The sequence below is a fragment of the Eptatretus burgeri genome, chromosome 14 (genome assembly GCF_056783735.1).
Source record: "Eptatretus burgeri isolate ZD-2024b chromosome 14, Ebu_testis_v1, whole genome shotgun sequence".
Taxonomy (NCBI): Eukaryota; Metazoa; Chordata; class Myxini; order Myxiniformes; family Myxinidae; genus Eptatretus; species Eptatretus burgeri.
The window spans coordinates 31,755,756-31,770,755 of NC_140974.1; the positions used below are offsets into that span (position 1 = coordinate 31,755,756).

Below are 15,000 nucleotides of genomic sequence, written 5' to 3' on the forward strand. Positions count from 1 at the left end.
TTTGTATTTGTGGGAATTTGTTTATCTTGCTCTTGGTAAGATGTTTTTTTATTGAAAGGCCAAGCATTCCTGATGTCAAATGATATTCGATAGTGAAATGGCTTGGGATTTGCAGAAAATATCCTTTTGTGCTGAATTTTATATTGAAACAAAAATTTACAATCGTCTCCTCCTTTACAGAATTCACCCTGAACTCGAAAAGTTCCTACGCCCAAATCAAAATGGTTTAGGCTCTTTGGATCTACATTCTCAGATTCTTGCTCTCGGGCAATTTGTTAAGGAAATATATTTATCACCAACTCGAAGGGCGCTCAGTGGAGCACATACCTCCGCCACACAATGCCTGATCCGTGAGAACATATCGGGCACAATGCATTTTTGAAATATCATGCTATATAATGTTTTTGCCCAATCTCTCAATGGTGAAGAATCGCTTTAAATATTTTTTTTAAAAAATTTGTATCCGGAACTGGATCATCAACAAAATCGAAGCAATTTTTCATTGTCGCACATTCAACGTGTCCACCAAATTTCATCCAAATCCGTCCACAACTTTTTGAGAGATCCTGCACACAAGCAAACACAGACAGGGGTGAAAATTTCACCTCCTTCCACCATTGGTGGCAGAGGTACAAAGAGGTCATCTTCATCGAATTCAAGAAAGCCTTCAATTCTGTTGACAGGAATAAACTTTTCCTAATCTCCCACACATGTCTTCTCATTCTCTTCCTTTTTTTAAGGGTGAGGTCCAACTGCACCAAGCTTCTCCCCTTCCTCGACCACGATACTCCTCGACTTCCTGCTGTCCTCTGCCATCTCTATCCACTCTCCAACCACCCCCACCTTATTGATATCCCTCCTCACACAATGTTTCCATCTCAACCACGATCTACCTCTTTTCCTCTTACCTTGCTCCCTCAACATACCTCCTCTTTTTTGCCATTCCCTCTTCTTCCATCCGCACCAAGTGTCCAGCCTACTTCATCCGGCTTTTTTCCATCCCTGAATCGCTGAATTTTTATCCCTGAATTTCATCACTGAAGTTTTCACTGTCCATATGGCATCCCTGAATCGATTGTTATTCTGATTTTGATGTACAGTACCATGCTCTTTACAGAGCGTTCATGCTGCCAAAACAGTTTCTTGGCGAGGGTTATACTGGGTGGTTTGCCATTGCCTTGCCAGCATTGTTTGTCTATTCTCTGTCCTTTTAAATGCTGAGCATCAAGCAAGAAAGCAGCACTTACCATTTAAAAAAAGTCTTTGGTATGACTCACTCAGGGTTTGAACCACCGACCTCCCAAATTCAGAGCAGACGCTCGAACCATTACATCACCGAGGCTGGTAACTCAATTAAGGCCATAAAAAAATCATGTATGAAGACAGCTCTGCAGTGGTGTTAACTCCTGAAAGAGGCTGCAATTTTCCAAATCAATGCTAGAGTTCTCCAAGGCGACCTACTCGCTCCTTACCTGTTTACCATTCCCTTGGATTACACCTGAAGAACTGTGATAGAAGCCTGGGACGGTTTAACTATCTCTCTCTCTCAGCGTAGAAGTCGCATACATCGAGCCCAGCCCATTTCTGACCTGGACTTTGCTGAAGACATCGCGCTTCTCTCTGACATGTTGCGTGAAGCTGAACTTCTACTTCACAAGGTTGAAACTGCTGGCTAAGTCGATTGGACTGGTACTCAATGTTTAAAAAAAAACGAAGTATATACACATCAATCCTCCTGATTGTGCTCTACTTATTGTTGATGGAAGTCCTACAGAATGTGAATGACTTTAAAATACCTCGACTACTTCACTAACATGCAGTATGACATCGAATGTGGAAAAGCTCAGGCTTGGACAGCAGTTCATACCCTCAACAACATTTGGAAATCTTCAGTCCATGGACAGAGTAAGCTAAGGATCTTCAAAACCACTGTTGAGTCAATCCTTCTCTTTGGGTTCAAATCCTGGAAATTGAGCCAACTACATGATAAATCATTGGATGGTACCTACACCCAATTGCTTCGCAGAGTCCTGAACATTTATTGGTGACACCATATCACAAACAGAGATTTGTGCGGTCCATTTCTCCACATACCTGCTATCGTGAGGCAACACCGTCTTCACTTTGCAGGTCATGTGATATGCCGTGAAGAACCATCAAAAAAGTCCTACTCGAGAGCAGTGAGGAGGAGGAGAAGAGGCATCCTCTTACAACCGTTTGCAACATCTCCAGAAGGACACCAGCCTGAGTGGCAACGATTTAGTCCAGCCTGAGTGCCCTCTGCTGGAATACTGTGAGAACCACTGTTTGGTCTGATTTGTCTTCCATGAAACAGAAAACGCTTGAAGCTCGGAGCTTCCCAAGATCGCACCTGTGGAGCTGCTAGCTCGATGAGACCGGACATCTCACGGATAAACTGTGTGTAGATTGTCGCTGGTAACAGGCAGTTTGTTATTTCAGCAATTTTCTTTAAAATACAAAATCCAGGCTCATGGCGGAGCAGTAATTGCCGTCATCCAAAGTGACCGAGTTGTTACAACTGTAGAGCGATGGATGTGTTAATATGTACAGGATATAATGTAACATAAACTTTAAGGCACTACTGTACAAAGACAAAAATACAGCCTTGGTTAAACATTTTCACCTGTTTTTGTTAATTTCGATCCCACTTCCTGTAAGTGTCGATGTTAGTCTTCGCTTCTGTCTCCAGCCTTTGTTTTGTATTGCCACCCTTAACTTCCCCCTTTCAGCCTTCATCCGAGCTGGCATTTAGCCCCACACCTCCTCCCATCCACTGACCGCATTGCCTTCTTTCCCCTACCTCTACACCATTGTCCCCAATCACCTTCTCCACGCCCAAAACATACATGCCAGCAATGTCCTCAGAGTTATAAATGGACGACATTAATCTGAAAGAGTGCAAACGAATTATAGGGAACTGCTAATTAGAGCTTCATTAGTTTCAAATAAATTGACATTGAGGTTTTGTGCCCAGAAACCAAGGGAACAGGTCATTGTTCTCAGGGATCAACATTGTTCTGGCATGACACGATGGCACACAGGTAGCGCACTCCACCTTTGAGCCGTCTCGTCTGCGTTTGAGTCCCGACTCGTGTATAAACCGTCGTCCTTGTGTTTCACAGGCAGGGCGAAGTATCGATGAGTGCACCGTCCTTCGGTCGGGACGTTAAGCCGGGTGTCTAATCTGTGAACATTTGCTGATGGTGGATGTGAAAGTTGCCACGGTGTATTTTTGGAAAGAGTCGACAAATGTGGCTGACACTTTGAACAAATTACAACTTCCTGCCCGAACTTGTCATCTATGGCTTTCTCAGGGTCACCAGAGTCCTATACCGAGCATTACAACCAAGATCCATGTTATCCGGACGGAGCCACTACAATTGTATACGGATGGGACTTGAGGGTAGAGTTGGAACAGTCGGTTCTCAACGGAGAGGGACCAATAATTAATCATTTGAGAGGCAATATTTATATAACGGTTTACAAATACATTGATCGACAACCATGCTTTCTCTGAGTCCGACGACTATAGGCATCAGCAATAGACAAGCACACTTGATTAATTTAATTGCTGATAGCGTTCGTGTCTGATTACTAATGGCCTTTGGTTATCTGCGTAAAATGAGTCACCATTGCATGGCAGCTAAAGCTGTCAAAAGTCAAGTCATCTCCCGGGCGCCCCAAAAGTTACTGTGCACGAGAACATATGAACAAAATTAAGAAGAAATATTCAGAAATAAATTTTACCTTTACAATAAGTGTTGAAAATGGTGGCTACGTGCATCCATATGCCCTTGTGAAGACGCGCATCAACTCAGCCGAATTACCTCTGCTGCCGAAGGTGAAGGAGGTTGTGTTTTCACCTCTTTCTGTCTGTTTATTTGTTATTGCAAAATCAAACATTTTTCAACTATATTGGTCAGTAGATTTTGCAGACAAGCATCCATATGTCCTTGCGAAGACGCGCATCAACTCAGCCGAATTACCTCTGCTGCCGAAGGTGAAGGAGGTTGTGTTTTGACCTCTTTCTGTCTGTTTCTTTGTTACTTGCAAAATCAAACATTTTTCAACTATATTGGTCAGTCGATTTTGTTATTCTGTCTGTCTGTCTGTCTGTCTGCTTGTCTGTCTGTTTATCGCCAACAGGTAACGATTTTAAACCACTCGTCATGAAACTTTACTAAATTGTCGAGGTTGTCTCAACTGAGAAGCCAATTGATTTTGAGGTCAAAGGTCAAAGATCATCTTGAGGTCAAACTTCTAAAATCATCCATTTTTATCTGAAAAAAATCGTCAATTTTCATCCAATTGCCTTGAAAATTAAACACCAATTTCTGAGTGCATTGCTGAATTAGGAAACCAACTATTTTTGACATCAAAGGTCAACTCGAGGTCAAACCTCTAAAATCATCAATTTACATCCTATTAACCTGAAAGTTGAACAGGATTTGCATAGTGTATCACTTAATTTGGAAACCAACTATTTTTAAGGTCAAAAGGTCAAACTTCTAAAATCATCAATTTTTATCTGAAAAATAATCAATTTTCATCCGATTGATGTGAGCTTTGATTTAGATTATCAATTTTAATCTCAATGAAATGGAGAATTTGATGTATCCATGGCAACCATAGGAGAGGGGGTGGATTTTACAAGTATAGTGCTCTGCACGACATCTTTTTCTTGTTTGTCTGTTTGTGTGCAGGATATCCAAAAAGGTTGTAGTCGGATTCGGATGAAATTTTGTGGATAGGCTGGGTGTGTGACAAGGACGAACTGATGAGATTTTGTTGAAGATCCGGATCCGGATACTAGAATTTTTAAAATGATTCTTCACCTTTGAGAGATAGGGCCAAAAACGACATATAGCACGATATTTCAAAAAGTTATGGACGGATTCATTAGAAACTTGGTAGACACATTGGGTGTGTGACAAGGAAGAATTGATTCTATTTTGGTGAAGATCCGGATCCGTATCTGGATCCGAATTTTTTTTACATGATTCTTCACCATTGCGAGAAAGGGCTAAACTGATATATGTGTATGTATATATATATATATATATGTATATATATATATATATATATATATATATATATATATATATATATATATATATATATATATATCACAATATCACAAAAAATTGTGGACAGATTCTCATGAAACTTGGTGGACAGGTTGGGTGTGTGACAAGGATCCAAATCTGCATCTGGATACTAGAATTATTTAATTTTATAGTGATTCTTCACCATTGAGAGAGATGGGGCCAAAAATGATATATAGTTCAATAAATTATTGGGCCCATTATGTTCTAGTGGATCGGGCATTGCATGGCGGAGGTTTGTGCTCTGCTGAGTGCCCTTGTAGTTGTTGATGAAATTGGTGATAGCTTCCTGGAATTCTTGAAGACTGTGGGGATTATCTTTGTAAACGGTGCCTTTCATTGCTCAACAAAGATAAAAGTCCAGAGGTGAAAGGTCGGGAGATCTCGGTGGCCAAATGTTCTTTGAAATTAATCTGTCTACAAACACGTCATGGACTAGCATCAGGAGCCATTATCAGTGTATGCAGGGGGAGGGGCACTGTCCTTTTGGAAAAATACATGGTTCATTTCATCTTTATTCAGCTGCCCAATCAAAGGGCAAATAATTAAATCACCATGGTGTTCCAAGTTGATCATCTGGTGGAAATGTATGTGTGGATTTTCTCCTATCACATGTGGATTTTCAAGATCATGTGTGGACTCCAATATTATGTGTGGTCTCCAATATTGTGTGTGGATTTTCTGCGGTCACGTTTGGACTCCAACATCACGTGTGGATTTTCAATATCACGTGGATTTTCAATATCACGTGTGGATTTTCAATATCACGTGTGGATTTTCAATATCACGTGTGGATTTTCAATATCTCATGGATTTTCAATATCATGTGGATTTTCAATATCACATGGATTTTCAATATCACGTGGATTTTCAATATCACGAGTGGATTTTCAATATCACGTGGATTTTCAATATCACGTTTGGATTTTCAATATCACGTGTGGATTTTCAATATCACCTGTGGATTTTAAATACCACGTGGATTTTCAATATCTCATGGATTTTCAATATCATGTGGATTTTCAATATCACGTGGATTTTCAATATCACGAGTGGATTTTCAATACCACGTGGATTTTCAATATCACGTTTGGATTTTCCATATCACGTGTGGATTTTCAATATCACCTGTAGATTTTAAATACCACGTGGATTTTCAATACCACGTGGATTTTCAATATCACGTGTAGATTTTCAATATCACGTGTGGATTTTCAATATCGTGTGGATTTTCAATATCGTGTAGATTTTCAATATCACGTGTGGATTTTCAATATCATGTGGATTTTCAATATCACGTGTGGATTTTCAATATCTCATGGATTTTCAATATCACGTGTGGCTTTTCAATATCACGTGGATTTTCAATATCATGTGGATTTTCAATATCACGTTTGGATTTTCAATATTACGTGTGGATTTTCAATATCACCTGTGGATTTTAAATACCACCTGGATTTTCAATATCACGTGTGGATTTTCAATATCTCATGGATTTTAAATATCACGTGTGGATTTTCAATATCACGTGTGGATTTTCAATATCATGTGGATTTTCAATATCGTGCGGATTTTCAATATTACGTGTGGATTTTCAACATCATGTGGATTTTCAATATCATGCGGATTTTCAATATCATGTGTGGATTTTCAACATCACGTGTGGATTTTCAATATCACGTGTGGATTTTCAATATCACCTGTGGATTTTAAATATCACGTGGATTTTCAATATCACGTGTGGATTCTCAATATCACGAGTGGCTTTTCAATATCACGTGGATTTTCAATATCACGTGTGGATTTTCAATATCATGTGGATTTTCAATATCATGTGGATTTTCAATATCACGTGTGGATTTTCAATATCACGTGGATTTTCAATACCACGTGGATTTTCAATATCACGTGTGGATTTTCAATATCACGTGTGGATTTTCAATATCTCATGGATTTTAAATATCACGTGTGGATTTTCAATATCACGTGTGGATTTTCAATATCATGTGTGGATTTTCAATATCACGTTGATTTTCAATATCACGTGTGGATTTTCAATGTCACGTGTGGATTTTCAATATCATGTGTGGATTTTCAATATCACGTGGATTTTCAATATCACGTGGATTTTCAATATCACGTGTGGATTTTCAATATCACGTGTGGATTTTCAATATCATGTGGATTTTCAATATCATGTTTGGATTTTCAATATCACGTGTGGATTTCAGTATCACCTGTGGATTTTAAATACCACGTGGATTTTAAATACCATGTGGATTTTCAATATCACGTGTGGATTTTCAATATCACGTGTGGATTTTCAATATCACGTGTGGATTTTCAATATCACGTGGATTTTCAATATCACGTGGATTTTAAATATCATGTGTGGATTTTCAATATCACGTGGATTTTAAATATCACATGTGGATTTTCAATATCACGTGTGGATTTTCAATATCACGTGTGGATTTTTAATATCTCGTGGATTTTCAACATCACATGTGAATTTTCAATATCACGTGTGGATTTTCAATATCTCATGGATTTTAAATATCACGTGTGGATTTTCAATATCCCATGTGGATTTTCAATATCGTGTGGATTTTCAATATCACGTGTGGATTTTCAATATCACGTGTGGATTTTCAACATCTCGTGGATTTTCAATATCACATGTGGATTTTCAATATCACGTGTGGATTTTCTATATCACGTGCGGATTTTATGCTGACCAAACACAGCTGTGTTGGCTGATTACATTCAGGTAAATGGAACCACACCTCATCTTTGAAAAGGTGACTTCCATATATTGTCTCCATTAGCAGTTATAAAGTTTTCAAACCATCGGCAGAAATCGGAACGTTTGATGCAGTCCCTTGCTTGCCGTTCATGCACAGCTGTTACTTTGTACGGATGGAGGTGCAGACGTTTCATTCAGTGCTGTGTGTGTACTGCTTCGTGGGACACTTGCCTGCTGTGACAACTTACAAACAGATTTCTTCAGGCTTCTTAATATGAAAAACGAAATATCATTAACTTTCTCATCTAATAATACTGAAGGCCTGACAAAATTTGGAAATTAACTCCAGTGCAGTGTTACGATGTGGAACATCATTGTCAGGAAACTTTTCTGTGAACTCTTATCGTAACATCTCAGTATATATTCACCTGCACTACGAAACACATGTTCCATGAAAAAACTCGTGCCTCAAGTGGCAAAATCATCTTGGAAGTGAATCCACTTCTCAAAAACACCTGGCTTTCAACAATGCAAAGGGCTGACGTAATACCCATGTCAAACGTCATGTCGACCATATTTACGTATGAACAATCGAGATGCTTTTCGTAGTTTACACGGAATTTTCAGAGGTGAACACTGACTTTGGGGACACCCTGTATTTTCATGTTACTTATTCTATAGTCTCATTCAGACTAATATTTGAGATGAATTGTGTCCTTATCAGCAAGATCACATTATTACATTGTAAAACACCATGGCATGTTTGTTTTGCAGGTGTATTACAACAATGTAGGAAAGTTTCATGATGGAAAGGGCTTCAGGAGGCTGATTGGTCACACATGAAAACAGCATGGGGGTGTTTAATATTGTAAAGAGCTAAACCCCATGGCTCTAGGTTTTTGTTGCTTATTGTTGTACATAAAGTGTAGGCTAATGGAGAGCAAATAACTTCATAGGATATGGAGTGGGATCAAGAGGGCAAAACAAACATAGCACATTTTGAGTTTAAATCTCCGGTATCAATGGCGAACACAACATAGACCATTAGACCGATGTGCTGTGATCTCCATTGAAACCAGAAAGCATCATATCAAGGCAAGGTGATCTGATGATACTGTACTCATCCTATACACTATACAGGTAGTTTAATTTTGGTAGCTTATGATGAAAGTAACCATACTCCATAATAGCTTTGGCCTCCTACTGGAGCTGCCACAAATGGCAGTTCAATTTTTATCCAGTTCCACATCCTGCTACCACATCGTGTCGAAGATGTTCTCGAAAATCTCACTGCTTCTTGGCAGAATAGATCCTCCACACCTTGGTTTGCCATTGGAGGCCAGAAATATTTTGAAGACAGCTTGTCCAGAAAGTCTGACAAAATTTGATTATGCTTCTTGGCAGAATGTCAGACACTCAACTGAAATCATGTGAACATTGATAATAATATAGATTCCCTTACAAAGGAACATCAACGCAGGAGGAGGCTGTTAGTCCCATCCAAAAAGGCTCTGCAATGATTGCCAACCTGCAGTTGCTTTTCTGTGCTTTATCCTTTTAAAATGATGAGCATCAAGCGAGGAAGTAGACCATTTTAAGACTTTGGTGTGACTCAGTCAGTATTCGAACCATCGACCTCCCAGACTCAGAGCAGATGCTCGAACCATTACATCACTGAGTTTGAGACATTACTACACCTTAAGTATGTATTACACCCAAAGGTTTGAGTCAAGGATGAAAGCATTGATGTTCATGGGAATTGTAATTTAACATTGCGACATTACCATCAGACGAGTCATGACAGATAGCACAGACATTAAAACGTACACTCTGCGCCAAAGTACCAACCCTCACACTCCATCAATTCGATTTGACTTTCGCAACGGGGAGGACACACGGAAGTTGTGCCTGACTCCGGCCTGACCGATATGTTCCCTGAACTATCAATTCACTGTGATTCCGACTGCAAAATCCCATCTGGTCCTTTCAAGCCTCCGCACATTCCTTGGGCTCCCTCGACAAACCCTTCTGGCCCCGTCTTGGCTTCCTGCTCCAATGCAGCAATATCATCCCTTAAGTCCCACTGATTGGAGCCGACTTAGCTTCCGCCAAATCAGTTTGAATGCCTTTTCGGATTTAGCAACAGAACAAAGGTCAAGGGGAGTCCCTCGGGACACTTGTCATCAACTTTGCGCAAACTCCAAGATCTTCATTCTATCGTCATTGAGACCAATTTTTTTTTTCTTTTTTTCATCAAAAGTGGCATCTGGTTTTATTCACTAACCATGTGACCTTGTGCACACATCTGATTGATATGTCAGAATAGGTCTGATCTATGAATTGAATATCTTTCATGCAGCACCAAATAAGAAGGGATTTGCATGAATATAGCAGCAGATAAACTGATAAATAATCGTTTCATCCCAAGAGTAATATATACAAGACACTAATTCCCACTCCTGACCTCTTATACTTGGGCTTACCCCTGATACACCTTTTCCTGCCCCTTCTCATACTGTTATGTGTTTGTGTCTTAATTCATTTGCCCCAAAGTTCTCATCTACCCCTCTGTGATTGAGCTCCTCCATGAGCCTCAACCTCTGTGTCAAATAAACTTTTAATGTCGAAGTAACCAGATTGTCAATGATCAAAACCTTTACCTTCAAAACCAAGTGAGATGCGATCATGCCTTCTCTTGGTTGGTTTTCGTATTGTTTGAGAGATTACTCGTCAGCCATATGTTCAGAAATGTTTTGAGCTTCACTGAAGATTCCTGGCGTGCTAATTCCTTCACGTTGCCACATAATAGTGCCAGATGTTTTACAGTGTGCTGTGCTCAGGAAGGGATGAAGGTTGAGGGAGGGGCATGGGGGGGGGAGCAAGAGGGGGCTCGTTACAATTAACCATAACAGTACAATACTTGTTGAGAACAAACATGAAAACAAACATTTGGGTTATTATGGAGGACGATGTTGCTTCATGGTACAACGATGCATTTTGAAGACGGTGATCTACCTGTTTAACTATTTCTGACCTTTCTGTTACTTTCTAGCGTTGTTTATCTGCTTGCTTGTGAACACCCTGACATTGGTTTGTAAACATGCTACCCTTGGTATTTTACATCTTCCATAACCTTTGACATCATCATCATCACATGCTATGTCCTATTGTTCTGTGGTTGGAGGCTCGTGGAGAGTGGACCCAATTTTTAACCAATTGGCTGATCAGGCCTGATGTTTGCGTGTCTTCATGGAAATGCAGGCAAACAATCCAGAACCCAATCTTTTCAAGAGCAGCTATGGTGATTGAACCAACACCGATGAAGAAAATGCAATGCTTTGCCAATCCACCACCAAATCACTGAACCCTCGACATGGAAACAAAAAATAGAAAATAACTTTTATGTACGAACTGAAATTTCTTATCCTCTTGTTTTCATTTCTTTCACTTTTCCCAACTTATAATCCAATTATTTGGTTCTTGCCAATGGTGTCAGGAGTCGATGTGGCGTAACTTGGACACGTGTACCACTGTAATGCAAACCATACAGACGGCACGTCTTAATCGCAAGCATTTTTACGAAACCTTCGGGCTGTAAACCTCTCTTGAACGCACACCTGCTCACTATGTCACCTCCCTGTGAACGGCTGATTGGTTCTTACTGTGTGACTATTACAACACGTACATGTGATTTTTCTTTTGTGTCACAATCGTACACCTGTGCTCGGGACCTCGGGGTTACGTGTCGAATGTGAACACGGTCTCCAGATATGAGGTCCATCACACCATCCCAGAAGTCTTGCCATTATGGTTTCACGAAGCCAGCACCTGCTTCGCCTCATAAGGGTTTATTCGTACGGCTCGAGTCTTCACTTTCACCGTGGTTACCCTTACCTGGGCTGTCATGCATGCTGGGTTTGCTCACTGACACAATCGCTATCTGACTCTAAACTGATGTGTTGTTGATTACATTTGCCCCGAATAATTTAAAAGGCCCATTGAGGATCTTAAAAAAACACATGCTACATGAAAGTCACAATTGGCCAATTAACATGCTCGATGGAATTCGAACAAGTTTTCGCAGCATCATGAAACAGTTGTTCAAACCATAAATAGTTGTCAAGCTAATTTTCTTAGGCAGGGCATTGTGTTTTTGAGTCATCCTATATTCAGATCAGGAGTTTAGCCAGCTGTCCAGTTTGCAAAAAATTGCGGTTCTCTATGACTACTTTTTAGTAGCAGTACTACTACTACTACCATTACTACTATGAGTACTTCAACATCTCAATTGTTGCCACCTTCTTGTGGGGTCGACCAGGAAATGTTTTACGCCCAAGTCTTTCCTGAAACTGCTGGCCAGGTCTGACGTTCGACTTAAGGTGATTGATGCAGGAATTTTAAGTTGTTCATAGCCGAAGATAACTCACAAAGCCATGGTGAAAGACACCTTCGGATTTTTTTAACGTCCACGAACTAATGCCAGCAGACGGGATACCCGGCTTAACATCCATCCTTTCTGATGCAACATTCAGCTTGTGAAGCATAAATTTCAAAGGTGTTGGGTCGGGACTCTAACTCGCAGTCTACAGGGTTGAAATTGCTTGTGTACATGGTCCAGTACCATGGATACATGTCTGACCAGCACCATGGATATCATCCAAACTCCCACTTACCTGTGCACAAAATAGAAACAAATTAATCTTCTTCTTCTGGGGATATTATTTTTATTGATTTTTTTGTATACCTTGTCGAGGCTCGTATGAGAGCTAACACACAACACACAGAAAGGGGGACATGAGACAAGAGGGGAGGGAGAGGGAAGGACAAAACAGTGGGGAACAGAGACATTAGGAGACGGAGACATTTTTCTTTCTCTTATTTCTTCTTCTTGAATTTGCTCACTTTTGATGGAACAGTATGTAAATCTTTTTAATTCAATTAAAACTCTTCTTCCAATCGGTTAGTCAGGTTTTGTGCCTTCCATTTGAAAGTTGCACTCTCTGCATTTTGCATTGTGCGATCGACCAATATTTTTTGCCAATTTTTTTACCTACATTTGTGGTTTTTGCCTTGTATAATGATCGGACACATTTGTTTCAAATATCTTACGACCGACATTTCTCTCCCTTCCACCACACCTTCATCTTCTCCAGGGTCGATGTGTTCGTGAAAATTGCAAGTACCTGCACCCCCCGCCTCACCTGAAAACCCAGCTTGAGATCAATGGCAGAAACAATCTGATCCAACAGAAGCTGCTCTGCTTGCAGTTAAACCCGTTCTCTGGGCATCCTGTTGTGCCAGGACAGCAGTTCCAACAAATGGTTTGTTATACCCCTCACAAGCAAACTTTCTAATCCCATTGCATCTCGTTTATGGCACGGGGGGGGGGGGGGGTGTTCAAGCTAATTATTCAGTTGAATACGAGACTTTCTCAACGATAGTTCTTGTTGTTCGACTTACACGTTGTGGTCTTCCTTAACTGAAGGTGATCACACGCACACACACCTCAGGGACTATCATGAAACTTGCATCATCTGTTTTTGCACCATGGATTTTCACCTCCTTGTTGTATTTACACCGCTGCTTATTGATGCGAAACAAAATCACTCACTGATAACCAAAAAATACGTGGGTTTCTGTAAGATTAATAATTGTATCGTATATTGGGACTGTGTAAATGATCTGTTACCATTTACTTCATTTGGATTCGTTGTATTTGAATTGAAAGTGGTAAATGTCATGACACCATTTTGTTCGCTAGAAGGAGACGTCCTTTAGTTTTAAATTGGAATGAAAACGTCCGCAACAACCGCTTTTATTCCAACTATAAGTAACGTATGTATGGATAGTGCAGTATTTACATAGTACGGTATTTACGTATTGTGGTATATATGTGGTGAGGTATTTACATAACATGGTATTTGCATAGCATATTATTTCTATAGTATGGTATTTACATAGTGCAGTATTTATGTAGTATGGTATTTACGTATTGTGGTATATATGTGGTGAGGTATTTACATAACATGGTATTTGCATAGCATATTATTTCTATAGTATGGTATTTACATAGTGCAGTATTTATGTAGTACGGAATTTATGTCGTGTTGTAGTTACATAGTGCAGTATTTATGTAGTACGGAATTTATGTAGTGTTGTAGTTACATCGTGCAGTATTTACATAGTACGGTATTTATATAATACGTATTAATGTAGTGCAGTATTGACATAGTACAGTATTTATGTAGTATGATATTTAAGTGGTATGGTATTTCCTTAGTATGCTATTTATGCAGCATGGTATTTCTTTCGTACGGAATTTACGTGTCGTATTTACATAGTATATTATTTACATTGTGTGGGTTTTTTCTGATATATATGTATATATATGTATATATATATATATATATATATATATATATATGTATATATATATATATATATATATATATATATATATATCGGGGTGTGCTTACACATTTTGTAAGCAGATGAACCGTGTTTCCACATTGTCTCAGGTTGCTCACCTGCATTTGATGTTTTATTTATTTATTTATTTCCATTGATAGATATGTTGTCTGACAATTCTGTGATTCCCACCCCCCCCCCCCCCCCAGTGTGCTGGCTTTGATGTCCATCATCACACAAAATTTCAGCTTTTCATGTCACCTGGAAGGCACCAGTCTTTAGTAACAGTCAGTCAGTCAGTCAGTGGTTATATTGTTGCGGGGCCGGGTATCGGCCGCGAGCACGACCGCTCGATGGAGCAGTAGTGTCGGCTCGACTGATCGCCCAGAATTTAGGTCATCACTCTGGAGAAGTCCGGAGCCAATGGGTCCTGACTGGACCGAAGATCGCCAACAGGTCACCCACGTGGAATAGGGTGAATAGCCAAATTTCTATATACCTAAGTATCCACGCGGGAATCTACTGGGTGAAATTCACCCTCAACGGAACTCGTACGAAAACGAGCCGCTTAACGCAGTTAACCGCAGATTCTGATCAGTTTAATCGCCAAGAACCGTCGGTTCAAATGTGCCCTTAGGGCCGTAACAGCTTTTACTAATTCTCAATCACGCGTCATGTCGAACCAATGAAAGAAACACAAAACGAGCTGATACATTGAAC

General features: G+C 39.9%; 1 protein-coding gene across 18 annotated transcripts in view; it reads left to right on the top strand.

The window, feature by feature from the left end:
- Positions 1-15,000, top strand: part of LOC147012901 (muscleblind-like protein 1) — a 236,258-nt gene that overhangs the window by 108,755 nt on the left and 112,503 nt on the right. For 17 of the 18 annotated variants that reach the window (XM_085854220.1, XM_085854222.1, XM_085854221.1 and 14 more), the window contains one exon: positions 13,026-13,193. The exons of the other annotated variant lie outside the window; for it this stretch is intronic. In XM_085854220.1, coding sequence (XP_085710346.1) covers positions 13,026-13,193 — 168 coding nt within the window. The remainder of the gene's footprint in view (positions 1-13,025; positions 13,194-15,000) is intronic. 18 annotated transcript variants of the gene reach the window in all.